At 42.1% G+C, this 25,907-nt stretch overlaps 2 protein-coding genes across 2 annotated transcripts; one reads left to right on the top strand and one right to left on the bottom strand.

The window, feature by feature from the left end:
* Positions 1–7,355: 7,355 nt before the first annotated feature.
* Positions 7,356–11,111, bottom strand: LOC121572788 (fMet-Leu-Phe receptor). The gene is made up of 2 exons (XM_041884816.1): positions 10,884–11,111; positions 7,356–8,680 (listed from the first exon to the last, which is right to left on the bottom strand). The coding sequence occupies exons 1-2, from the start codon at positions 10,916–10,918 to the stop codon at positions 7,606–7,608; spliced, it is 1,110 nt and encodes a 369-aa protein (XP_041740750.1). The 5' UTR covers positions 10,919–11,111; the 3' UTR covers positions 7,356–7,605.
* Positions 11,112–16,526: 5,415 nt separating this feature from the next.
* LOC121572789 (myelin-associated glycoprotein) lies at positions 16,527–22,215 on the top strand. Its single transcript, XM_041884817.1, has 9 exons — positions 16,527–16,582; positions 17,596–17,677; positions 18,415–18,783; positions 19,523–19,834; positions 20,360–20,626; positions 20,821–20,917; positions 21,040–21,058; positions 21,415–21,501; positions 21,686–22,215. Exons 1-9 carry the CDS (start codon positions 16,559–16,561, stop codon positions 21,722–21,724), a joined length of 1,296 nt encoding a protein of 431 aa, XP_041740751.1. The 5' UTR covers positions 16,527–16,558; the 3' UTR covers positions 21,725–22,215.
* Positions 22,216–25,907: the final 3,692 nt, after the last annotated feature.

Here is a 25,907-nt window from a genome sequence, read left to right as displayed (position 1 = left end):
GGGAGATTATTTCCTTTTCAAATAATTTAAAGTGAGAGGTTGTAATCTGAATATAGGGGAAAAGGCCATTCTTGAACATTGGGTGAGACAATCTTACTAATTTGCTAGAGAACCAGTTCGGATTTAAGTATAACTTTTGTATGACTGAAGCTTTTAGTGATAGGTCTAATGCTTAAATATTTAATAATTCATCTTCATTATATAAATAGGCCCGTTTAATTTTGTCTGGCTTGCCGTTCCAAATTAAATGGAATATGTTTTTTCTCATATAATTTGCGTTGTTTGCTCTATAACCCATTCGTTCAAACGCCACCGTGATATACAATAAGGCCATGACAACAAAAAGACAACAGTCACACAGTGGCGGAATAAATTCAACTACACATGCGTTTGTTTAATCTCAAAACCGGAGAGCAACATCTGTCTGGTGAAGTCCACAAAGCAGAAATTGCATGTAGCAAACAGTTACATGACCTACAGCATTGTCAAGCAAATTAATGTTTTCAACAGTTTACTAAACAACTACTGATTTAGAACCACAGAGTTACCGCAAGTCAGCACAAAGACAACAAGAGCACTGCCTCAGCTATTCCAGCACCATTTCCAGCACCATTTCAATTTACATTTAAACATCAACCAGAAGCCATGGATTACAGGCAACATCCGCACTGAGCTAAAGGGTAGAGCTGCCGCTTTCAAGGAGCGGGACTCTAACCCAGACGCTTATAAGAAATCCCGCTATGCCCTCCGACGAACCATCAAACAGGCAAAGAGTCAATGCAGGACTAAGATTGAATCGCACTACACCGGCTCTGACGCTCGTCGGATGTGGCAGGGCTTGAAAACTATTACAGACTACAAAGGGAAGCACAGCCGCGAGCTGCCCAGTGACACAAGCCTACCAGACGAGCTAAACCACTTCTATGCTTGCTTCGAGGCAAGCAACACTGAAGCATGCATGAGAGCACCAGCTGTTCCGGATGACTATGTGATCACGCTCTCCGTAGCCGATGTGAGTAAGACTTTTAAGAAACATTCACAAGGCCGCAGGGCCAGACGGATTACCAGGACGTGTACTCCGAGCATGTGCTGACCAACTGGCAAGTATCTTCACCGACATTTCCAACATGTTTCAAGCAGACCACCATAGTCCCCGTGCTCAAGGACAGTAAAATAACCTGCCTAAATGACTACCGACCCGTAGCACTGACGTCTGTAGCCATGAAGTGCTTTGAAAGGCTTGTCATGGCTCACATCAACACCATTATCCCAGAAACCCTAGACCCACTCCAATTTGCATACCGCCCCAACAGATCCACAGATGATGCAATCTCTATTGCACTCCACACTGCCCTTTCCCACCTGGACAAGAGGAACACCTACGTGAGAATGCTATTCATTGACTACAGCTCAGCGTTCAACACCATAGTGGCCTCAAAGCTCATCACTAAGCTAAGGATCCTGGGACTAAACACCTCCCTCTGCAACTGGATCCTGGACTTCCTGATGGGCCGCCACCAGGTGGTAAGGGTAGGTAACAACACATCTGCCACGCTGATCCTCATCACGGGGGCCCGTCAGGGGTGCGTGCTCAGTCCCCTCATGTACTCCCTTTTCACCCATGACTGCATGGCCAGGCACGACTCCAACACCATCATTAAGTTTGCAGACGACACAACAGTGGTAGGCCTGATCACAAACAACAATGAGACAGCCTATAGGGAGGAGGTCAGAGACCTGGCCGTGTGGTGCCAGGATAACAACCTCTCCCTCAATGTGACCAAGACAAAGGAGAAGATTGTGGACTACAGGAAAAAAAAGAGGACTGAGCACGCCCCCATTCTCATCGACGGGGCTGTAGTGGAACACGTTGAGAGCTTCAAGTTCCTTGGTGTCCACATCACCAACAAACTATCATGGTCCAAACACACCAAGACAGTCGTGAAGAGGGCACGACAAAGCCTATTCCCCCTCAGGAGACTGAAAAGATTTGGCATGGGTCCTCAGATCCTCAAAAAGCTCTACAGCTGCACCATTGAGAGCATCCTGACTGGTTGCATCACCACCTGGTATGGCAACTGCTCTGCCTCCGACCGCAAGGCACTACAGAGGGTAGTGCGTACGGCCCAGTACATCACTGGGGCCAAGCTTCCTGCCATCCAGGACCTCTATACCAGGCGGTGCAGAGGAAGGCCCTCAAAATTATCAAAGACTCCAGCCACCCTAGTCATAGACTGTTTTCTCTGCTACCGCACGGCAAGCGGTACCGGAGTGCCAAGTCTAGGTCCAAAAGGCTTCTCAACAGCTTCTACCCCCAAGCCATAAGACTCCTGAACAGCTAATCATGGCTACCCAGACTATTTGCACTGCCCCCCCACCCCACCCCATCTTTTAACGCTGCTGCTACTCTGTTAATTATTTATGCATAGTCACTTTAACTCTACCCACATGTACATATTACCTCAACTACCTCAACTAGCCGGTGCCCCCGCACATTGACTCTGCAACGGTAGCCCCCCCCGTATATAGCCTCCCTACTGTTATTTTATTTTACTTCTGCTCTTTTTTTCTCAACACTTTTTTGTTGTTGTTGTTTTATTGTACTTTTTATTAAAAAAATAAATGCATTGTTGGTTAAGGGCTGTAAGTAAGCATTTCACGGTAATGACTACACCTGTTGTATTCGGCACATGTGGTAAATACAATTTGATTTGATTTGATTTGATTTAATACACTGAAAGCAAACTTAATGATACCAAAAACAATGTTGCTAAATATCATGTGGCTGTCCATGGTACAGTGGCTTGCAAAAGTATTCATCCCCATTGGCATTTTTCCTATTTTGTTGCCTTACAAACTGGAATTAAAATGGATTTTTGGGGGGTTTGTATCGTTTGATTTACACAACATGCCTACCACTTTGAAGATGCAAATTTTTTTTTATTGTGAAACAAACAAGAAATAAGACAAAAAAACAGAAAACTTGAGCGTGCATAACTATTCACCCCTCCAAAGTCAATAGTTTGTAGAGCCACCTTTTGCAGCAATTACAGCCGCAAGTCTCTTGGGGTATGTGTGTATAAGCTTGGCACATTTAGCCATTCTTCAAGGCAAAACTGCTCCAGCTCCTTCAAGTTGGATGGGTTCTGCTGGTGTACAGCAATATTTAAGTCATACCACAGATTCTCAATTGGATTGAGGTCTGGGCTTTGACTAGGCAATTCCAAGACATTTAAATGTTTCCCCTTAAACCACTCGTATTGCTTTAGCAGTATGCTTAGGGTCATTGTCCTGCTGGAAGGTGAACGTCCATCCCAGTCTCAAATCTCTGGAAGACTGAAACAGGTTTCCCTCAATAATTTCCATGTATTTAGCGCCATCCATCATTCCTTCAATTCTAACCAGTTTCCCAGTCCCTGCAGATGAAAAACATCCCCACAGCATGATGCTGCCACCACCATGCTTCACTGTGGGGATGGTGTTCTCGGGGTGATGAGAGGTGTTGAGTTTGCGCCAAACATAGCGTTTTCCTTGATGGCCAAAAAGCTCAATTTTAGTCTCATCTGACCAGAATACCTTCTTCCACATGTTTGGGGAGTCTCCCCCATGCCTTTTGGCAAACACCAAACGTGTTAGCTTATTTTTTTCTTTAAGCAATGGCTTCTTTCTTGCCACTCTTCTCTAAAGCCCAGCTCTGTGGAGTGTACGGCTTAAAGTGGTCCTATGGACAGATACTCCAATCTCCGCTGTGGAGCTTTGCAGCTCCTTCAGGGTTATCTTTGGTCTCTTTGTTGCCTCTCTGATTAATGCCCTCCTTGCCTGGTCCGTGAGTTTTGGTGGGCGGCCCTCTCTTGGCAGGTTTGTTGTGGTGCCATATTCTTTCAATTTTTTAATAATGGATTTAATGGTGCTCCGTAGGATGTTCAAAGTTTCTGATATTTTTTTATATCCCAACCCTGATCTTTACTTCTCCACGACTTTGTCCCTGACTTGTTTGGAGAGCTCCTTGGTCTTCATAGTGCCGCTTGCTTGGTGGTTCCCCTTGCTTAGTGGTGTTGCAGACTCTGGGGCCTTTCAGAACAGGTGTATATATACTGAGATCATGTGACAGGTCATGTGACACTTAGATTGCACACAGGTGGGCTTTATTTAACTAATTATGTGACTTATGAAGGTAATTGGTTGCACCAGATCTTATTTAGGGGCTTCATAGCAAAGGGGGTGAATACATATACACGCACATCTTTTCCGTTATTAATTTTTTTCATTTCACTTCACCAATTTGGACTATTCCATTACATGAAATCCAAATAAAAATCAATTTAAATTACAGGTTGTAATGCAACAAAATAGGAAAAACGGCAAGGGGGATGAACACTTTTGCAAGGCCCTGTACTTATTTCTGTGTGTGTGCGCACAAGTAAAAAAAAAAAAGCACCAGGGCAACCCACAGTTGAGCTCAGCTCTACGCTGATTGGCTAATTATTTTATAAAAATGTTTATTAAGGGAAGCCAAATGCTTGCTGGCATCAATCAATCAAATGCTACTGCGTCAGCATGTCACCCCTGGCACACCACAAGGTCAACGAGAGGAACACAGAGGCGATGTTTCCGTCCACAATTCTGTTCAGTGTATTTCTGCTTTCTGTTACTTCCCTTTGTTGGTTTAAATAAATGGGGTGGCATAATTCGACCTCTGACACATTCAAAACAACAGCTATGCAGGAGTCGGCTAGCGCGAATCTGATTCAATCTAGCTCTAAATCTAAAAGTGTCACGACACAGTTTAGACACAGTGTCTAAGCAATGCTGATTCCTTGACTAGCATGATAATCTTAATCTTAAGAATGTAATCATAATGATCAGTGACAAAGCAACTATAGAGGATGTGTCGCTGAAATAGTAGCAAAGAAAAACATAACTTGTGTACTTAGATACGCAACAGCACTCTTCACCCCACTGCCTTCAATGTATTGTATTATTTCGCTTGTTGCTCAATTCAAGAACTTTACACTTTTGACTCATGACGATTCAAATGCTTCAGACATACAGTAGTATAGGTCAACAGTGTGGGTTGAATACTTAGGCTTCTACTTCCAGCTTATACATACTATATACATTTTACGGACAGTATATTTTACATTAGTTATCTTTTGTTTGTTTTTTTAGTCCCATCCTTCAGCTACCCTCAAACCCTCCCATCTATCTCTGAAGACCATCCAGTTTTGATTTCTAGCTGCAATATATTTTCCCACTGTGCTGTGATGTTTCACAAAAGTTCTGAACCTTTCTATTCTCATAGTTTCTACAGATTGTACATTAAAGATCAACATTTTTGCTAAGAGTATTATTATATTACTGATCGACTGACTCTGACTTTTCAAATCACCCAGCAGCTATTTGCAGAGTTAGCTCAAGTAAATCTTGTATTGTTTTAGCCATTCCTGAACCTGAAACCAAAAACAAGCTACATATGGGCAGTACCAAAACAAGTGATCTAATGATTCTGTCTCTTTGCAGCACAATCTGCAGAGCTGGGATGGTCCTATCCCCCAAATATATAACACTCTATTCGTTGCTAAAATGTTGAATAATAATTTACACCAATTTTGGTCTTTAATGCAGGGCTAACAGACAAGTTCCTTACCTTCTCCCCTTACCACTTGCCTCCTCCTTTTTTGCGGTAATGATGCAATCAGTTGGTTGTAATTTTGGATAGAGCAAAATATATATATTTTTTTGTTAACTGCATGTGTGACACAACTCCACCAGTCCTATTTATGATATCATTTACAAAGATTTTTCTTCCAAAAAATGATGTTTTGTTTTTAAAATCAATTAGTATATTTGAGTTTAACCATAATATGTGTTCTAATATTGATTTAGTCTTTTCTGGAGGATTCAACTGAACTGTTCTGTTTGTTCTCATCCATTTATGTCCCTTCTCCTCCATTGTCCTGAGGGAGATTGTTGTTTCTCTGCATCCTGGACCTTTGGGCCTTTCATGAATGACACAAACGACATGATGTAGCTAGCTACACAGTTTCAGACAAGACAGGAAAACAGTTCTGATTCTCATTAAGGTTATTTATCAAAAGATAAATAGACGTTAGCTGAACTGTTTCTCTTTCATACTTTTTATTTCAGCAGAAGAGTTCGGAATAAGCAGAGAGATTGAGTTTCAGAAAGCGATACACTACCAGTCAAAAGTTTTTCTTTATTTTTGCTGTTTTTCAACAGGACAATGACCCAACACACCTCCAGGCTGTGTAAGGGCTATTTGACCAAGAAGGAGAGTGATGGAGTGCTGCATCAGGTGACCTGGCCTCCACAATCCCCCGACCTCAACCCAATTGAGATGGTTTGGGAAGAGTCGGACGGCAGAGTGAAGGAAAAGCAGCCAACAAGTGCTCAGCATATGTGGGAACTCCTTCAAGACTGTTGGAAAAGCATTCCAGGTGAAGCTGGTTGAGAGAATGCCAAGAGTGTGCAAAGCTGTCATCAAGGCAAATGGTGGCTATTTGAAGAATCTCAAATATAAAATATATTTAGATTTGTTTAACACTTTTTTGGTTACAACATGATTCCATATGTGTTATTTCATAGTTTTGATGTCTTCACTATTATTCTACAATGTAGAAAATAGTACAAATAAAGAAAAACCCTTGAATGAGTAAGTGTTCTAAAACTTTTGACCGGTAGTGTAAATTGAATAACTTGTGTGAATTAAATTGGATGAGTATGGTGTTTATCATTGCAAATGAATTGACCATCCTATCTCTCTAAACTGGCAACCACAAAGCTTAAGCTAAGCCACTGTGTTCACCACTGATACAGTTAGTCTGAAGGAGAGACCAGTCAGACTGCTGAGACATGATACAGACAGTCTGACTGTGAGGAACAATGTGGTGACTAAAAGAGAAACAAGCGACCACCATGCTTCCTCAAGTCCAGCTGTCCAGATTGCATCCTCTTTTTCTGACTCCCCTCCCCCTTTCTTTATATTTGCTCTCAAATCTTTCATTTCCCCCCTTTGAATCATCAATGAGAGTGAATGAGGTGTCAACAATATTTAAAATTCACCAATGGCACATCAGGATGCTGTCCTGTAGAAGACAATGATTCTAAATGGAAAAGCTCAAATGGAAAGTGGAAATAAATATCCTTGTTTTTCCACTGTTGAAACATGAAATTGACTTTTAGTAAAAAATAGCATGACTGAAGACATCTTTGACTTCCCCCAAAAGTTGTATCACTTCCCCCTGTTATGTTATTTTCTCTTTTCTAGGCACAGTTCCACTTTCTTTCTGTGAATTTCATCACATACATCAAAACATTAGCACATGACACTTAGAAAGTGTGAGAATTATTTATTGAGTCATTTCCATAAATCCACAGTTACCCTGTGTCTATATGTATCCCCTGTGGTCTAGCTTCCGTCTCTCTAAGCTAGCTACAACAAAGTCAATGGAATGTGATTGGTTTGAACGACTGATCAAAAATATGAAAAAAATGTGTCTACACAAGCTATTCAGCTATTCAGTGTTAACTAGCCTGTAAACGAATTTGGACTGAAACCCCTACTCATACCAAATGTGACTTCCCTCAGAAATTGGCCACATTCACTCGAGACTGACCGGTCACCATTACAGGTCGTGATGCAGGGCCAGAACTATTATCCACTGTGCGCTCGTTGGACTGCGTGGACCGACCATCCCTGTCATCGTCTAGTGCTCTCTGGTACACCCCTGCTAAGCTCTGCCTGAACCTCAACCCTCTCATGTCCAACCCCATACAGAAATACAGCAGTGGGTTCACACAACTGTTGAAGTAGGCAAAGCTTTTGGCCACTGTCAGCCCCACCTTCACCACTGTACTCTTTCTGTTCACCATTTTGGCCAGTAGAAGGCAGTGGTAGGGTGCCCAACACAGGAAGAAGGCACAGACCAGCGATGCCAGGATACGGAGGGGACGTGACTTGCCCGACAAGCGGGTGCGTCGGATGCCCAACCCTGCCAGGACGTAGCAGCAGAGGATGATGAGAAAAGGAAGCAGGAAACCGCATAGGAAGCGGATGGAGTAGAGCGCTAGCTTAGCGCTGTTGTCGCCTTCCGTTGGCTCCTTGACCTCCAGCGAGCACTTGCTCAGATTGTTCTTACCCAGGTAGACCTGGCGGTAGGCAAAGTAGGGGGCACTCAAAATGGCCGCCACCGCCCACACGCCGGTGCTCACCAGGCGGGCAGCGCAGAGTGTCCGGCGGCGTTTGGTAAAGATGGGGTGCCAGACGCACAGTGCCCGGTCCATGCTGATGACGGCGAGCAGGAACACGCTGCAGAACATGTTGGCGTACTTGAAGAAGCCGTTGAACTTGCACAGGAAGATGCCGAATGGCCAGTAGTCGAAGAAGAGCTTCTTGGTCAGCGAGAGCACACGGCTCAGGCAGAAGATGAGGTCGGCCACGGCAAGGTTGACCAGCCACACATTGGTGACGGTGGGGTTGAGCTTGAAGCCCGCCACCCAGATGACCACAAAGTTGCCCGTGGTGCCCAGGACAATGGTCAGCGTGTAGAGGACAATGACGAAGTTGTCCATGATGGCGTCGATGTCCACCACCGTGGCTATGTCATCTCGGCCGGCTGAGGCAAAGAGGACGAACGGAAGGGTGGCGTTGGATGTCATTCTGTAAAAAAGGGCAAGCAGGGTGTGAATATACAGAATTACTTCCTTATACAGTACTACTTCTTGGCTTTCCTCTAGAAGAGTCACATAGTGTAACACTGTGTCACAGCCAGTAGCCAGTCAGTTGTTATTATCAGGAAGAGGACTCATAGTCACAAATGGACAGAACTCTATAAATTCTTGACTTTAAGATTAAAATATCTTTAGCTTTTTAGGAAGTATTCTGAATCTTCAGATGGGACGTTGTGTGCCGGGCATGATGTGATCTGTCTATGACAGTCTGTGTCTGAGTCATTCTGTGTCTGTGTCTGGGAATGTGCGTGTGTGTGTATTTGTGTGAGTATGAGGCGGGGGTCTGGTAGTGCACACCACAGGAGGCTGCTGAGGGGAGGACGGCTCATAATAAAGGCTAGAATGGAGTAAATGGAATGGTATTTGATGTATTTATACCATTATACCATTATACCATTCCACTGATTCCGCTCCAGCCATTACCACGAGCCCGTCCTCCCCAATTAAGGTGCCACCAACCTCCTGTGGTGCACACCCACATACTACGCTATTCATCGGATACTGACATACTGTCTGTATTCCACCTAAAACATATCAGTCCAACAAGGAACTTGTAAGAACCATCCTGTTCCTCTTTGCATACATTATCTCAATTTCCTTTCCAGAGGCATACATAGACAGGAACCATATAATGGTTTTGGCTTATGACTGATGTGACCAGTCTCTTGCCCAGGTACCCTCTCATTAAGAGTCAGACCAGAGATACCCGGGTCATAGCTGCGGGAAGTAGGGGTGCTGGGGTTGTTGCAGCACCCTTTGGTGGTGAGATGGTAAATCCGCAGTCAGCACCCCCTAGTCAAAACATCTTCCCGCGGCTATGGCCTGGGTAGTATCTTAGGGCACAGTATCCTGTACCATATACCCATTCCCTTCAGTGAGCCAACAGTAAAACAAACATAGTCCTGTTGTCTGGCAACCAATAAGCTTCCAGTCCATATAACTGATGGGGTTTACTTAGGAGCGCGATTATTAGGAATGCGTTATTGTGCCCTGAGCCAAGGACTTACTCCACCTCTCGGATTGTTTTGTGTTTGTGCTTTTTTATGAGCATAGGCTTCTTTGATATGACACTAATACGATTTTCATTCCCCTATATACTTTCGTTGCCATAAAGCTGGCTCCCGGCACAAGTTCAAAGTCAATATTGACAGGCTACATTCATTGGTTGTTCTTTCTCAGTTTGAGGATGTATTCCATTCATGGAAATACACCTTACAAAGTAAAATCCGATCATTTGTCCAATGCACTGTCATTGACAAACGTGAGATACTAGTTCTGTTTGATTTCTTTATTGTCAAGATAAAGAATGATGTCTTATTGTTAGATTAACTGAAATACTGTATGTACTGGCGACTTCATGATCTATGTGTCTAGCACAGTGGACTGATAGTTCTGGACTACAGTGTATACATGATGAGGATTTAGTCATTTTGTTACACCTCCTATTTTATGGCACTGTTTGTGTTACTTCTACAATATTTATGCTTGGCTACGTGATTAAATGCTGTTTGCCCCTGCTCGTAAACGTAGAAGAGACTTTGTGTTTTCAATGACTTACTGTTCTTGGCTAAATGAAGTTTCAATAAATGCTGCAAAACAAACCTGCCATATCTAGCCTAGATTTTACTTAATTACAGGGTGTAATTTGCTGGGTTCCTCCCCACCTAAATGTAACATTTTAATCTACAGTAGTAATGCATATCAGTGGCTAATCATTATCCGTCTTGTTGGCAACTCAATTTGAGCTGGCATGTGGTGATATTGCAATGGAACGCAATGGACACAGATAAAGGGTAACATATCTTCTTTGGATAGAGCCTGACAGATGATCTGTATATGTTCAGCTAACTATCCACAGAATATCATCATTTGTCCAGCATAGGCTATAGCATGCTCCTACTGTACGTGTACAGCTTGGGTATAGTATAGCTAGTCAGAAGATAGAGTTACTGCACGTCAAAAGAGTTTACGTTGTCTCTAACTAAATCAAACCAGTCGTCTGTTGATAGCTAGATCATCTAGAGAATATTCTCTCCTGTACTTTCTAAATCAAGTAATTAAAAAAACTAAATGAAAAGTAAAGCCAGAAAATGCTGTATACGGTTGTTGTTATTCATACTGATAATGCTTACCTATGAGTTGAGATGCTCCAGTCGTAGCTGACCATTACGTTAGCTTCAATGGTTGAACAGAGCTTCGAGGTGCATAGTTCTATGCTGTGTGTCTGTACAGATAGTTGTATCTCTGTGTCCCTACAATCCTCACGGTCTTCTCTGTCCTCTCTGTGTGCATGAGTGTGTCTGTGTGTGCAGGTCTAAATGATCTGGCCCCAAACCCCAAGTCACTGTGACACTTGGGTGAAGTGGCCACAGAAAAGATGTGAGTTCAGTGAACTTCCTCTCTCTCTCGTTCTCTCTCTCTCTCGTTCTCTCTCTCTCTCTCGTTCTCTCTCTCTCTCTCTCTCTCTCTCTCTCTCTCTCTCTCTCTCTCTCTCTCTCTCTCTCTCTCTCTCTCTCTCTCTCGCTCTCTCTCGCTCTCTCGCTATCTCTCTCTCCCCTCTCTCTCTCGCTCTCTCGCTATCTCTCTCTCCCCTCTCTCTCTATCCTTCTCTCTCCCTCTAGAAGGGGCAGGAGTTGGAAGGGGGTGGGGACTACTGACCATGCCTTTCTCGGTCGTTGGACACTCTTCCCTCTTCAACTGGAGTCCTAGAGTGTCCACTTCCTGCCCATATTCTCTATGTTCAGCCAACAGAAACACACAGAATGAGGTGAATGCCCCCAAAATCTACAGTAATGTTCTCACATACAGTGGAGAGAACAAGTATTTGATACACTGCCGATTTTGCAGGTTTTCCTACTTACAAAGCATGTAGAGGTCTGTAATTTTTATCATAGGTACACTTCAACTGTGAGAGACGAAATCTAAAACAAAAATCCAGAAAATCACACTGTATGATTTTTAAGTAATTAATATGCATTTTATTGCATGACATAAGTATTTGATCACCTACCAACCAGTAAGAATTCCGGCTCTCACAGACCTGTTAGTTATTCTTTAAGAAGCCCTCCTGTTCTCCACTCATTACCTGTATTAACTGCACCTGTTTGAACTCGTTACCTGTATAAAAGACACCTGTCCACACACTCAATCAAACAGACTCCAACCTCTCCACAATGGCCAAGACCAGAGAGCTGTGTAAGGACATCAGGGATAAAATTGTAGACCTGCACAAGGCTGGGATGGGCTACAGGACAATAGGCAAGCAGCTTGGTGAGAAGGCAACAACTGTTGGCGCAATTATTAGAAAATGGAAGAAGTTCAAGATGACGGTCAATCACCCTCGGTCTGGGGCTCCATGCATGATCTCACCTCGTGGGGCATCAATGATCATGAGGAAGGTGAGGGATCAGCCCAGAACTACACGGCAGGACCTGGTCAATGACCTGAAGAGAGCTGGGACCACAGTCTCAAAGAAAACCATTAGTAACACACTACGCCGTCATGGATTAAAATCCTGCAGCGCACGCAAGGTCACCCTGCTCAAGCCAGCGCATGTCCAGGCCCGTCTGAAGTTTGCCAATGACCATCTGGATGATCCAGAGGAGGAATGGGAGAAGGTCATGTGGTCTGATGAGACAAAAATATAGCTTTTTGGTCTAAACTCCACTCGCCGTGTTTGGAGGAAGAAGAAGGATGAGTACAACCCCAAGAACACCATCCCAACCGTGAAGCATTGAGGTGGAAATATCATTCTTTGGGGATGCTTTTCTGCAAATGGGGACAGGACGACTGCACCGTATTGAGGGGAGGATGGATGGGGCCATGTATCGCGAGATCTTGGCCAACAACCTCCTTCCCTCAGTAAGAGCATTGAAGATGGGTCGTGGCTGGGTCTTCCAGCATGACAACGACCCGAAACACACAGCCAGGGCAACTAAGGAGTGGCTCCGTAAGAAGCATCTCAAGGTCCTGGAGTGGCCTAGCCAGTCTCCAGACCTGAACCCAATAGAACATACACAAAAATGTATGCACGCATGACTGTAAGTCGCTTTGGATAAAAGCGTCTGCTAAATGGCATATTATTATTATTATTATTAACATCTTTGGAGGGAGCTGAAAGTCCGTATTGCCCAGCGACAGCCCCGAAACCTGAAGGATCTGGAGAAGGTCTGTATGGAGGAGTGGGCCAAAATCCCTGCTGCAGTGTGTGCAAACCTGGTCAAGACCTACAGGAAACGTATGATCTCTGTAATTGCAAACAAAGGTTTCTGTACCAAATATTAAGTTCTGCTTTTCTGATGTATCAAATACTTATGTCATGCAATAAAATGCAAATTAATTACTTAAAAATCATACAATGTGATTTTCTGGATTTTTGTTTTAGATTCCGTCTCTCACAGTTGAAGTGTACCTATGATAAAAATTACAGACCTCTACATGCTTTGTAAGTAGGAAAACTTGCAAAATCGGCAGTGTATCAAATACTTGTTCTCCCCACTGTATATAAAGTGCCTTCAGAAAGTATTGATACCCTTTGACTTATTCCACATTTTGTTGTGTTACAGCCTAAATTCAAAATGGATGAAATTGATGTTTTGCACAATACCACATAATGACAACGTGAAAACATGTTTTTAGAAATGTTTGCACATTTATTGAAAATTAAATACAGAAATATCTCATTTGCATAAGTATTCACATCCCTGGGTCAATACATGTTTGAATCACCTTTGGCAGCGATTACAGCTGTGGGTCTTTCTGCGTAAATCTCTAAGAGCTGTGAAAACCTGGATTGTACAGTATTTGCACATTCTTCTTCTTAAAATTCTTCAAGCTCTGTTGAGGGGATTGTTATCATTGATAGACAGCCCTTTTCAAGTCTTCCCATTGATTTTCAAGCCAATTTAAGTCAAAACTGTAACTAGGCCACTCAGGAATATTCAATGTCGTCAATATTTTTGTTATGTACAGGCTTCCTTCTTTTCACTCTGTCATTTAGGTTAGTATTGTGGAGTAACTACAATGTTGTTGATCCATCCTCAGTGTGCTCTTATCACAGCCATTAAACTCTGTAACTGTTTTAAAGTCACCAGTGGCCTCATGGTGAAATCCTTCCTCTCCAGCAACTGAGTTAGGAAGGGTGCCTGTATCTTTGTAGTGACTGGGTGTATTGATACACTATCCAAAGTGTAATTAAGAAGTTCACTATGGTCAAAGGCAGGGGTGCAACTTTGGTTTTAGAAGTGGGGGGGGCAAACTTATTTTTTATTTTTTATCCAGTCGGATAAACATTCCAAACATTCCAATGATAAAACTGGGGATAGGGGGGGACAAAAATGCAATTTCAGAATTTCAGAACGTCCCCAGTGAAAGTCGAAAGGGATATTCAATGTCTGATTTTTGCATTGGAAAACCTCCCTGGTCTTTGTGGTTGAATCCACTCATACAGAGTGAGTCCGTGCAACTTACTATGTGACATTTTTACTTCTGAACATATTTAGGCTTGCAATAACAAAGGTGTTGAATACTTATTGACTCAAGACATTTCAGCTTTTCATTATTTATAAATTTGTAACTCCACTTTGACATTATGGGGTATTGTGTGTAGGCCAGTGACACAAAATCTCAATTTAATACATTTTAAATTCAGGCTGTAACACAACAAAATATGGAAAAAGTCAAGGGGTGTGAATACTTTCTGAAGGCACTGTAAAGAAGTTTCACTTGATATGTTGGTGACATAATGAGATTGGAATGCCCATGAATAAGCCCTTATCTTGACTTGATTACCTACTAACTACACCATAATAAAGTGATGACCTTATGATGAATTGACTGACACATCTAAACGCATCATTCAATCCCTGTTTTTTGTTTTATTACGAAATGAAAGATGTCAATCTTTTAGTTTCATTGCAGATTTGATACAGTATGTGAGAACATAGAGTTAGAGTATATAACTTTCCAAATCTACCAATATCTCTTACTGATGCATGTACTGCACGACTGTATACAGAGCTTTATACAAGCTATCTGCAGGATGCCTCTGGCCCCTGATAGTTTTGGTGGCTCCTACATGGGGATGTTGCACTCTGGTGGCAGACTGTGACAAGTCATCACATTGTGCCTTTTTACAATAAAGTCAGATACAGTTGAAGTCGGAAGTTTACATACACTTAGTTGACGGTGCCTTTAAACAGCTTGGAAAATTCCAGAAAATGATGTCATGGCTTTAGAAGCTTCTGAAAGGCTAATTTACATCATTTGAGTCAATTGGAGGTGTACCTGTGGATGTATTTCAAGGCCTACCTTCAAACTCAGTGCCTCTTTGCTTGACATCATGGGAAAATCAAAAGAAATCAGTCAAGACCTGAGAAAAGAAATTGACCTCCACAAGTCTGGATCATCCTTGGGAGCGATTTCAAAACGCCTGAAGGTACCACGTTCATCTGTACAAACAATAGTACGCCAGTATAAACACCATGGGACCACGCAGCCGTCATACCGCTCAGGAAGGAGACTCGTTCTGTCTCCTAGAGATTAACGTACTTTGGTGCGAAAAGTGCAAATCAATCCCAGAACAACAGCAAAGGACCTTGTGAAGATGCTGGAGGAAACATGTACAAAAGTATCTATATCCACAGTAAAACAAGTCCTATATCGACATAACCTGAAAGGCCGCTCAGCAAGGAAGAAGCCACTGCTCCAAAACCGCCATAAAAATGCCAGGCTATGGTTTGCAACTGCACATGGGGACAAAGATTGTACTTTTTGGAGAAATGTCCTCTGGTCTGATGAAACAAAAATAGAACTGTTTGGCCATAATGACCATCATTATGTTTGGAGGAAAAAGGGGGTCTTGCAGCCGAAGAACACCATCCCAACCGTGAAACACGGGGGTGGCAGCATCATGCTGTGGGGGTGCTTTGCTGCAGGAGGGACTGGTGCACTTCACAAAATAGATGGCATCGTGAGGAAGTAAAATGATGTGGATATATTGAAGCAACATCTCAAGACATCAGTCAGGAAGTTAAAGCTTGGTCGCAAATGGGTCTTCCAAATGGACAATGACCCCAAGCATACTTCCAGTTGTGGAAAAATGGCTTAAGGACAATAAAGTCAAGGTATTGGAGTGGCCATCACAAAGCCCTGACCTCAATCCTATAGAAAATTTGTGGGCAGAACTGAAAAAGCGTGTGCGAGCAAGGAGGCCTACAAACCTGACTCAGTTACACCAGCTCTGTCAGGAGGAATGGGCCAAAATTCACCCAACTTATTGTGGGAAGCTTGTGGAAGGCTACCCGAAACGTTTGACCCAAGTTAAACAATTTAAAGGCAATGCTACCAAATACTAATTGAGTGTATGTAAACTTCTGACCCACTGGGAATGTGATGAAAGAAATAAAAGCTGAAATAAATCATTCTCTCTACTATTATTCTGACATTTCACATTCTTAAAATAAAGTGGTGATCCTAACTGACCTAAGACAGGGAATTATTACTAGGATTAAATGTCAGGAATTGTGAAAAACTGAGTTTAAATGTATTTGGCTAAGGTGTATGTAAACTTCCGACTTCAACTATATATCCTGCCACAGAATGTTGCAGCCAATTGTAAATGTTCTATCGACTGTAGCAAACATCTTATTTGTTCTGACGTTTGTTCTTGGGTAAGCATTAAGCAAGCAGGGTTTGGTGTGATGAGGACAATTTCCTTTATTTCCCAATGCATATAAAAGAAAAGACAGCTTCTTGCTTTGATTAAACACCCAGTGCCATTTTGGATATATCGGTGATCTCAATATCCATGATCTCTTTTACTCAGTTACAGGTAAGGCTTTTTCATTATTTCATCTAAAATACACATTTAGAGTATCTCAGAAGCATTAAACTATAAATACAATATCACAAAATCTCATTCACAAATATTGAATCACAATACTACATACTTGAATAGTAGAGAAAGTAGAAATTGTATTGACATGTGGAAATGTGTTACTTCTTTACATTTCAAATTTAGTTTAGGAAAAATGGTACTGATAAACAATTCAATTGTATCAAATATTCAATTGTATGGCAGTTACACAGTAGTTAAGGTGTTCATAGGTAATTGCTACTTTTTATTTTATTTTACCTTTATTTAACTAGGCAAGTCAGTTAAGAACAAATTCTTATTTACAATGATGGCCTACACGGCCAAATCCGGACGACGCTTGGCCAATTGTGCGCTGCCATATGGGACTCCAAATCACGGCCGGTTGTGATACAGCCTGGAATCGAACCAGGGGATCTCTAGTGACACCTTAAGCACTGAGATGCAGTGCCTTAGACCGCTGCGCCGCTCAGGAATCAAATGCTAAACATTCCAGCATTTTTACCTATTTGTACATACACTGAACAAAAATATAAACATAACATGTAAAGTGTTGGTCCCATGTTTCATGAGCTGAAATAAAAGATCCCAGAAATGTTCAATAAGCACAAAAAGCTTATTTCTCTCAAATTTGGTGCAACAAAATTGTTTACATCCCTGTTTGTGAGCATTGATAATCCATCCACCTGACAGGTGTGGCATATCAAGAAGCTGATTAAACAGCATGATCACTACACAGGTGCACCTTGTGCTGGGGATAATAAAATGCCACTCTAAAATGTGCAGTTTTGTCACACAACACAATGCCACAGATGTCTCAAGTTTTTCAATTTACTGATTTCCTTATATGAACTGTAACTCAGTAAAATCGTTGAAATTGTTGCATGTTGCATTTATATTTTTGTTCAGTATAGATTATTCATAGTTATCTCATTCTGATCTACTTTTTCTATCTCTATGTTTATATGAAGTGTATTCTTACTGCGGAAGGCACCTCAACAACATCACAGATGTGTCTGGGGTTTATTGCTTTCACCACTTTTCTGTTGAAAGGTCAGTTTCTTCCAGATTGTGCATACTGTACTTCCCTCTTAACTGACGTAATGACAATAACATCTCTGCAATGTGTGCTTGTGTGTTTTGACAAATGTGTGTGAGATTGATAAACCTTTGTGTGTGTGTGCAGACAAATGTGTTTTGCTGTTCAGCCTGGCCTCAAAGATTAGATGTAAACGTGAATATGTGACACTCAAATTAGTAGGATATGTTACGTTTGGTATGGTTACGTAAGACAGAAGATTACTAAAGCCAAAAACGAAAGGAGGGAGGTTGGTCGGGGAGGATGGGTATGCGTATAACACGAACGTCTAGCAACCCAAAGGTTCGAACAATCACATCAAGGACAACTTTAGCATTTTAGCTAATTAGCAACTTTGCAACTACTTACTACTTTTTAGCTACTTTGCAACTACTTAGCATGTTAGCTAACCATTCCCCTAACCCGAACCTAACCCTATCCCCTAACCCTAACCTCACCCTAACCTACATAGCCACCTAGCTAACGTTTGCCATAACAAAGTGGAATTCGTAACATGTCATATGTATTGCAAATTCGTAAAATTCAGTATCAAATGAAATGGATGATGGACATCCACAAATTAATACATACAATTCGAAACGTAACATATCATACTAAATGGAGGGATACAGATGTATATTTACTATGTTACGTGTATCCCTGAGTCCAGGTTTTGCTGTTCAGTGTTTCTTGATGGTGCTGTGTTCTCCAGGTGCACTCTGCCAACAGTGGATTCTGTGGACGCCCCAAAGCATTGTGGCTGTTGGTGGATCCTGCCTACTGGTCCCATGTAGATTTGAGATCCCTGCTGAGTTTGATGATGACTTGAAAAACTGCACACCCACTGGGCTTTGGAAAAAAAATATAATTTGGGGAAATATAGTATTGAGCTCAGCCAAAACAGATGCCCAAAACATCATTAAGGGAGAGATGGTGGGAAATCTGTTGAACAAGAACTGCACCACCATTTTCAACAGTTTCCCTGCAGGATATGATGACACATATTTCTTCAGGCTGGAATGTGCTGGAACAAATCGCCTCAAGTATACTTTCTCCTCAGGAGTAAATATCAGTCATGCAGGTACACTGAATTTGACCTTACCTAAGAGATTTATGATTTCTAATTAAAACAAACATTGAGGGCTAAACATTCTAACAAAAGGACTACATTGAACTCTTGTGAATACTAACAGCAAACACAGGTTTAAATGCTTAACATCAGGGCCGGCTCTAGCCCTAAGCGAGATTTGGTTGAGGGCCCCCTCACCAAGCAGTTCTACACATTGTTGCCATGGGGCAAAGAGCAAGTTTAGCAATTTTATAACTAATCTTGCCATGACCTATGCAAGGCTAATGATATCTGAGTGAGAGTGACTAACAAAATCAATGGGGGCCCCCTGGAGGTCAGGTCCACTGAGCACCTGCTTGCTCGGCTAAGATTACTATAATTTTAGATAATTGGCTAGACTAACTTACCAATCTAAAAAATTGTTAGCTGAGATGGCTAATTGAGTGATTGTCAGTGACTGACAAAACAAGAGAAAAACTGCTAATGCACAACCAAATTTCGACCTTGCACATTGTGTATTCTACTATTCTAACTCTCAACAGTAAGTTGAGACCCTGACTGAGTTCCTAATTATATTGCTTATGCCTGGAGCCGGCCCTACTTAACATGAAAAAAAAAGTGATGTTCTAAGCAGAGTTGGTTTCAACCTGGTTGCCCCATACAGTATGCCATTGGGCTATATCCAGGCCTCTTTCTGTCTTGTTATTGATTCTATATCTCTCTCTCTCCCACATATCTTTATTACCCCCAGACTCCCCACCCAAACCCCAACTAACCCCTATGGGCAACATCACAGTGGGGGAGCGGGTTAGACTGAGCTGCTCTGCCCCCGCCCCCTGCCCTACGTTGCCGCCCTCTCTGACCTGGACCTCTGGGCTAGGTGGCATTGTTGAGAGCCAGCTACAGGAGGGTTTAGATGGGCTCATGACCATGACCTCCACCCTGACCTTTACTGCCTCCCTCCCCCATCACGGGATGATGATCAAATGTTCTGCCTGCTACACACTGCAGCCAGGGGCCACCACAAAGACGACTCAGGGGAACCTGACCTTCAATGTTCTGTGTGAGAGACCACAATCATATGACCATACCGCAACCATATGACCTCAATTATAAACAGTGGCGTAGTTATACAATGAAACGAAGGAATCTCCTTATTAATTGATAGATAATTGATACTGTTAAGTGCTAAACACTATCAAAGAGCACAGGGCATAAAAAACAAACTGGTTAAACATGAATTAGCAGGTAATAAGCAGCCAGTTAGCTATTCATACCTATGCAATGATTCTTCCCATCCTCATACACTGTATGCGTATCTTCTCAATAGTGCTTTCTAGATCATGTTCTCAATACTATGGCAACCTTCCAGCTCACTTGTGAGACTTCAAAATGACACTAATCATCATAATTTATTTTCTGTTTTCTCTCATTCACATCAATACATTCTATTTCTATCATTCGCACGTTCGTTGACACTCACATGACGAACGTTCCCATGTGGGAATTGGTCTTTAATCTTACGGATCAAAATGAGCTCACGTACCTCACAGGAAGTTGATTTAACTGTGTGGATTCTGTCTTCCAGATCCGCCTAAAAACACTGTAGCCCTGTCCAGCCCATCTGGGCCTGTGCCCGAGGGGAGGGCAGTGACCCTGACCTGCCAGAGTGATGCCAACCCACCGGTGGAGCGCTACTCCTGGTACAAAGACATCAGTGGGCAGGTGATCTGGAAGGCCAATGGGCAGACACTGGTCCTCCTGGTCAGTAAGGCAGACAGCGGGCTGTACCTCTGTGAGGCCCACAACCAGAAGGGATCACAGAGGTCAAAGGTCATGCCTCTGGAGTTCGAAAGTAAGTAATTTTGTTCACTTTATGACTAATGCACTACATTTGACCTAATAGTGTACTATATGAAATAGGGTGCCATTTAATTTGTTGAAAAGTGAACATTGTATCTATATTCTAAATGGTTAACACTCAAGGCAAATGGACAACAAATGAATAGTCAACTTTAAAAAGCCATGTTCTATTCCCATTGTTTTCAGCTGGCCAATGTTCCATGATGGCCCCCTACATCATCTGTGGAGTGATTGTGTTGCTCTATGTTCTGACCGTCACCGTGGATGTGTATAAATATAAAAGGTATCATTATTTACATGTTCATGCCCATCGAGTTTAGGAATACATTTATAGAAAACATTTATAGAAGGACTGTTCCGATCCTCTTTGTTCTAACCCAAGTTCCCCCTTTTTCCTTCCCTAAGTCTGTCCAGAAGACTGAAAGTAAGAGGGACATTTTCATTTTCAGAATATTCTGTTTAACAGAGCAATTTTAAGGCATTGGCAGTAGATGACGCAGTTTGATACTCAGAGTTTGATATGATACAGAGGCAAAGTGTTTCTACGTCAAAGATTCTACGTCAAAGATTCTACGTCAAAGCGTTGACAATTCTTAGTTTGACTATTACACATGTTGAATCTTTGACCAAATTCACTGTGGTTTTGTATAAAACGTGCAACACTAATGCTCCTATTTCAAATGACATTTGATATAGTATTGATACCTCTGATACTGATAGTCTGTTGGAGAAGATATAACTTCTCCATTTAAATACAATTATTTCTCCTCAATATTCCAGCAGCAGCTACAGCTGTCAGAGAAAGGAGACAACACATACACTAACCTAACGATCGCCAGCATCAGCGCTGACTATGACCAACTCCAGGTAATTATAATGAACAATTTCAAATATAAACTCACAACAACATACAATGTTGTAGTTTGTAGGTATTTAAGCTAACTGTTTTATGTGTGAGTATTAATTTGCATGAAGTAAAGTCAAACATCATCAGTGTGCATGTGTGTGCACGCGTGTGTGTGTGTCCATTTACAATGTGTTCCTCTGACAGATGACCAGGGCTGCCCCAGGTGAAAGAGCAGCTCCTTGAAACCACATGGCAAAACAGATCCAGATTTGACCTTTGCATTTGACCTTTGTTGTATGGAAAATGCAAATATCTTTTCATTTTTCTTTCTTTCATATTGTATATTTAGATCGCAAAATACATTATATTATATATTTTAACCTGAATGTCATCACCTCTGCTAGTGTATTTTATCCTGAAAGAGTTCAAAATGACCCAGAGGCGACGTGCAACAGATCTTTTTTAAAGGGGGCACTGATGGCCAAATTGGATGTCTTTGGATTGATATGTAAAATAAACCATATCTTCTGTATTTTCAGTGTACAAATGGATAAACTGAGGAGGTGCCTGCCCCCAGTTTCAATTCTTACACCTCAATGTGTAAGAATATATATCTGGATTAATGCAATGGTTTATGCACTGATATATGTATTTCCTAGCACAAACCATGAAAAACAGCCCCAGACAATTATTGCTCCCAGACGTTTCCACTTCACAATAACTGACCGGGGCAGCTCTAGCAGGGCAGAAATTCGACAAACTGACTTGTTGGAAAGGTGCCACGTTGAAAGTCACTGAGCTCTTCAGTACAGGCCATTCTGCTTCCAATGTTTGTCTATGGAGATTGCATGGCAGTGTGCACGATTTTATACACCTGTCAGCAACAGGTGTGGCTGAAATAGCCGAATCCACTAATTTGAAGGGGTGTCCACATACTTTTGGCCATAGTACTAAAGTGTAGTACTAAATTGTAGTTTAATGTTTTTGGTTTGTGCTTCAGCATCATCAGTGTATTTCTGTCTTCTTCTCTGTATATTATGTTAAACCATGCAGGGGGTTGTGGGTTGTGTCAGTCAGGATTATAATGGGGATAATCAGTCGAATAAATCTCTTAATGCCATTCTACCGTGTTTTCTCTCTTGAAATTCCACACATTCCATTGGCTCCATCAATGAACAGGAAAGAAAGTAGAGGATCGGGTGGGCGGTGGAGGGGAAATGACAAAGCGGGGTGTGATCTGACATCACTTTTCTGCCCCCCCCCCCCCACGTTCTCTGAAGGTTACAAAGTTGGGAACACACACACACACTGGATTATACAATTAAACATAAACAATTGACACAATTATATAATTTCAGTTATCAATTTGTTTTATAAAACTGGTTCGGAAAAATCTGCAATCTGATTGGCACACACACCTTTACATCCTCGGACCGAGGCCCGAACTCAGCGGTCCTCACTGCAGGAACTTCATCCACACTCTCATCAGGTTCCATCTCTGAGCTACTGGAACACATATCCCTCTTTTTGCACTTGATGCCAACCTTCCTCGCCACACTGCTTCCCTCTACACTCAACTTCTTCTCAACAGTCATCACTGCACCTGCCACCACATCTAATTCATCCTCAATCTTGTCACTCTCAATTTCCTCAAATTCTTCCAAAAGTTCTGCAAAATCCCTCATTCTATATTCCCTCATAACCATTTCCACTGTTCTCCTTTTTTTCTCGTCCATCATCTTCTCCTTCACCAGATCTTTCAGAAGGCCTGTGGAATCCCCCACTAACTTTCTTCCTTATTTCCTTTTCCGCCATCTTCTCCAATCGCTCCCGTTCTCCAAAACATTTCTCCCTGTGCAACCTCTCCAACGCCATCTGCCATCTTGACAACAGCTCAAGGTGTCACATGACCGTTTGTCTTGTAAATTAATTGTAAAGGAGAGTTCAAAATGGGGTCCTCTGTAGCTCAGCTGGTAGAGCATGGCGCTTGTAACGCCAAGGTAGTGGGTTCGATCCCCGGCACCACCCATACACAAAAATGTATGCACGCATGACTGTAAGTCGCTTTGGATAAAAGCGTCTGCTAAATGGAATATTATTATTATTATTTTAAAAAAAAATTGGGGGGGGAATAAAAAACAACTGAACAAAAATATAAATGCAATATGCAACAATTTCAACTATTTTACTGAGTTACATTTCATATGAGGAAATCAGTCAATTAAAATAAATTCATTAGGCCCTAATCTATGGATTTCACATGACTGGGCATGGGCACAGACACATGGGAGCCAGGCCCAGCCAATCAGAATTAGTTTTTCCCCACAAAGGGCTTTATTACAGACAGAAATACTCCTCAGTTTCATCAGCTTTCCGGGTGGCTGGTCTCAGACGATCCCGCAGGGGAAGAATATAGATGTGGAGGTCCTGGGCTAGCGTGGTTACACGTGGTCTGTGGTTGTGAGACCGGTTGGTTGTACTGCCAAATTCTCAAAAACGACGTTGGAGGCTTATGGTGAAGAAATTAACATTAAATTCTCTGACAACAGCTCTGATGGACATTCCTGTAGTCAGCATGCCAATTGCACACTCCCTCAAAACTTGAGACATCTGTGGCATTGTGTTGTGTGACAAAACTGCATATTTTAGAGCAGCCTTTTATTGTCCCCAGCACAAGGTGCACCTGTGTAATGATCATGCTGTTTAATCAGCTCCTTGATATGCCACACCTGTCAGGTGGATGGATTATCTTGGCAGATGAGAAATGCTCACTAACAGGGATGTAAACAAATGTGTGCACAAAATTGGAGAGAAATAAGCTTTTTGTACATATGGAACATTTCTGGGATCTTTTATTTCAGCTCATGAAACATGGGACCAACACTTGTTGCGTTTATATTTTTGTTCAGTATAGTTAGCTATTTACAAAATGATGTGCACTCACCTCCACACACAATTTCCCTTAGCTATGCAACGTTCCCAGAACATTTTTTCTTCCAAGATCCAAACGGGAACCACAGGAGGACGTTAAGTAAAAGTTTTAATTCACTAAAAAATTACGTTATTTTACAAGGTTATTTGAACGTTCTCAGAACAATGTGTTTCTATCTTACCAAAATAGCAAAAGGTTCTCCTTTGGTTCTTAGAAAAATGTCTTTACCACAACGTTCCCAGAACGTTCTGTGAAAGTTATTTTTCTAAGAACTGAAGGAGAACCTTTAGAGAACGTTACAGGAACGTTCTGTGCTAGCTGGACCCCTCCCTGCCCCCCATTTCCCACCAGGGAGGAAGTGACAGATCTTTGATGACATCATGGCGCACTCATCTCCTTTGTCTGCTCTGTCTGAGTCTCTTTGCATATGTGTCCATCCATGAAACAACAACAGGCAGAATGCTAGCGGGGAGATCTGACAGTACCTGCTACAGAGAGGGTTGGGTGGGGTGTGTGTCGGGTGCAGAGTGGGGACATAGGGTCAGTGCCACTTACTCACTAAAGGAGGATGAATTATATAAAACTCAGATAAAAAGGAATCACCACTTAGCAACCATTTCAAACATCAAACATATCTGATAAATATTAGTTTTGAATCATCTCTTTTAGATGAGTCTCATTGCAACTTACGGAGTGGGACAGTTTTTTTTCAAACCAGTATGGCAACCCCCTAGGGGTCTTTATACTGGTTGGGGTCTTTATACTGGTTAGGTTTCTTTATACCGGCTGGGTTTTTTATACTGGTTGGGGTCATGGGTTGGGTTCTGGTTAGGTTCTTTAAACTGGTTGGGTTCTTTATACTGGTTGTTTGGGGTCTTTCTACTGGTTGGTTGGGGTCTTTATACTGGTTGGGTTTTTTATACTGGTTGGGTTCTTTATACTGGTTGGGTTCTTTATACTGGTTGGGTTCTTTATACTGGTTGGGGTCTTTATACGGGTTGGGTTCTTTATACTGGTTGGGTTCTTTATACTGGTTGGGGTCTTTATACGGGGCCCTACCAGAACTGAACCAGTATAAAGAACCCAACCAACCAGAATAAAAAAAACAACCAGTATAAAGAACCCAACCAACAAGTGTAAAGAACCCAACCAGAATAAAAAACCCAACCAGTATAAAGAACCCAACCAGTTTAAAGACCCCAACCAACCAGTGTAAAGAACCCAACCAGTACAAAGAAACCAACTGGTATAAAGAACCCATGCAGTACCCAACTAATGAACCCAATCAGCATAAAGAACCCAACCAGTATAAAGAACCCAACCGGTATGATGGAAAACAAAGAAAGAAAGTGAACAGCCATGTTTTGGGAGGGGGAGAGGGAGAGAGGGGGCTTGCGGGGGAGGTATTCTATGAATGGAGAGGGTGACTCAGGTGATGTGTCATCGTACACATTCTATAAAAGAGAACGTTTGGATTTGTGAACTCATTTAGGG

The sequence above is a fragment of the Coregonus clupeaformis genome, chromosome 8 (assembly GCF_020615455.1).
Source record: "Coregonus clupeaformis isolate EN_2021a chromosome 8, ASM2061545v1, whole genome shotgun sequence".
Lineage (NCBI taxonomy): Eukaryota > Metazoa > Chordata > Actinopteri > Salmoniformes > Salmonidae > Coregonus > Coregonus clupeaformis.
The sequence above is the reverse complement of the archived record's forward strand: the minus strand, read 5'-3'. Positions and strand labels throughout refer to the sequence as shown.

Coding starts and splice junctions, on each gene's coding strand:
- LOC121572788 (XM_041884816.1), bottom strand. CDS start 10,918: ATGGTCAGCTACGACTGGAGCATCTCAACTCATAG. Junction 8,681..10,883: donor TGGAGCATCTCAACTCATAG/GTAAGCATTATC, acceptor CCTTTTTTACAG/AATGACATCCAACGCCACCC.
- LOC121572789 (XM_041884817.1), top strand. CDS start 16,559: ATGATCTCTTTTACTCAGTTACAG. Junction 16,583..17,595: donor TCTCTTTTACTCAGTTACAG/GTAAGGCTTTTT, acceptor GTTTATATGAAG/TGTATTCTTACTGCGGAAGG. Junction 19,835..20,359: donor CCTGACCTTCAATGTTCTGT/GTGAGAGACCAC, acceptor TCTGTCTTCCAG/ATCCGCCTAAAAACACTGTA.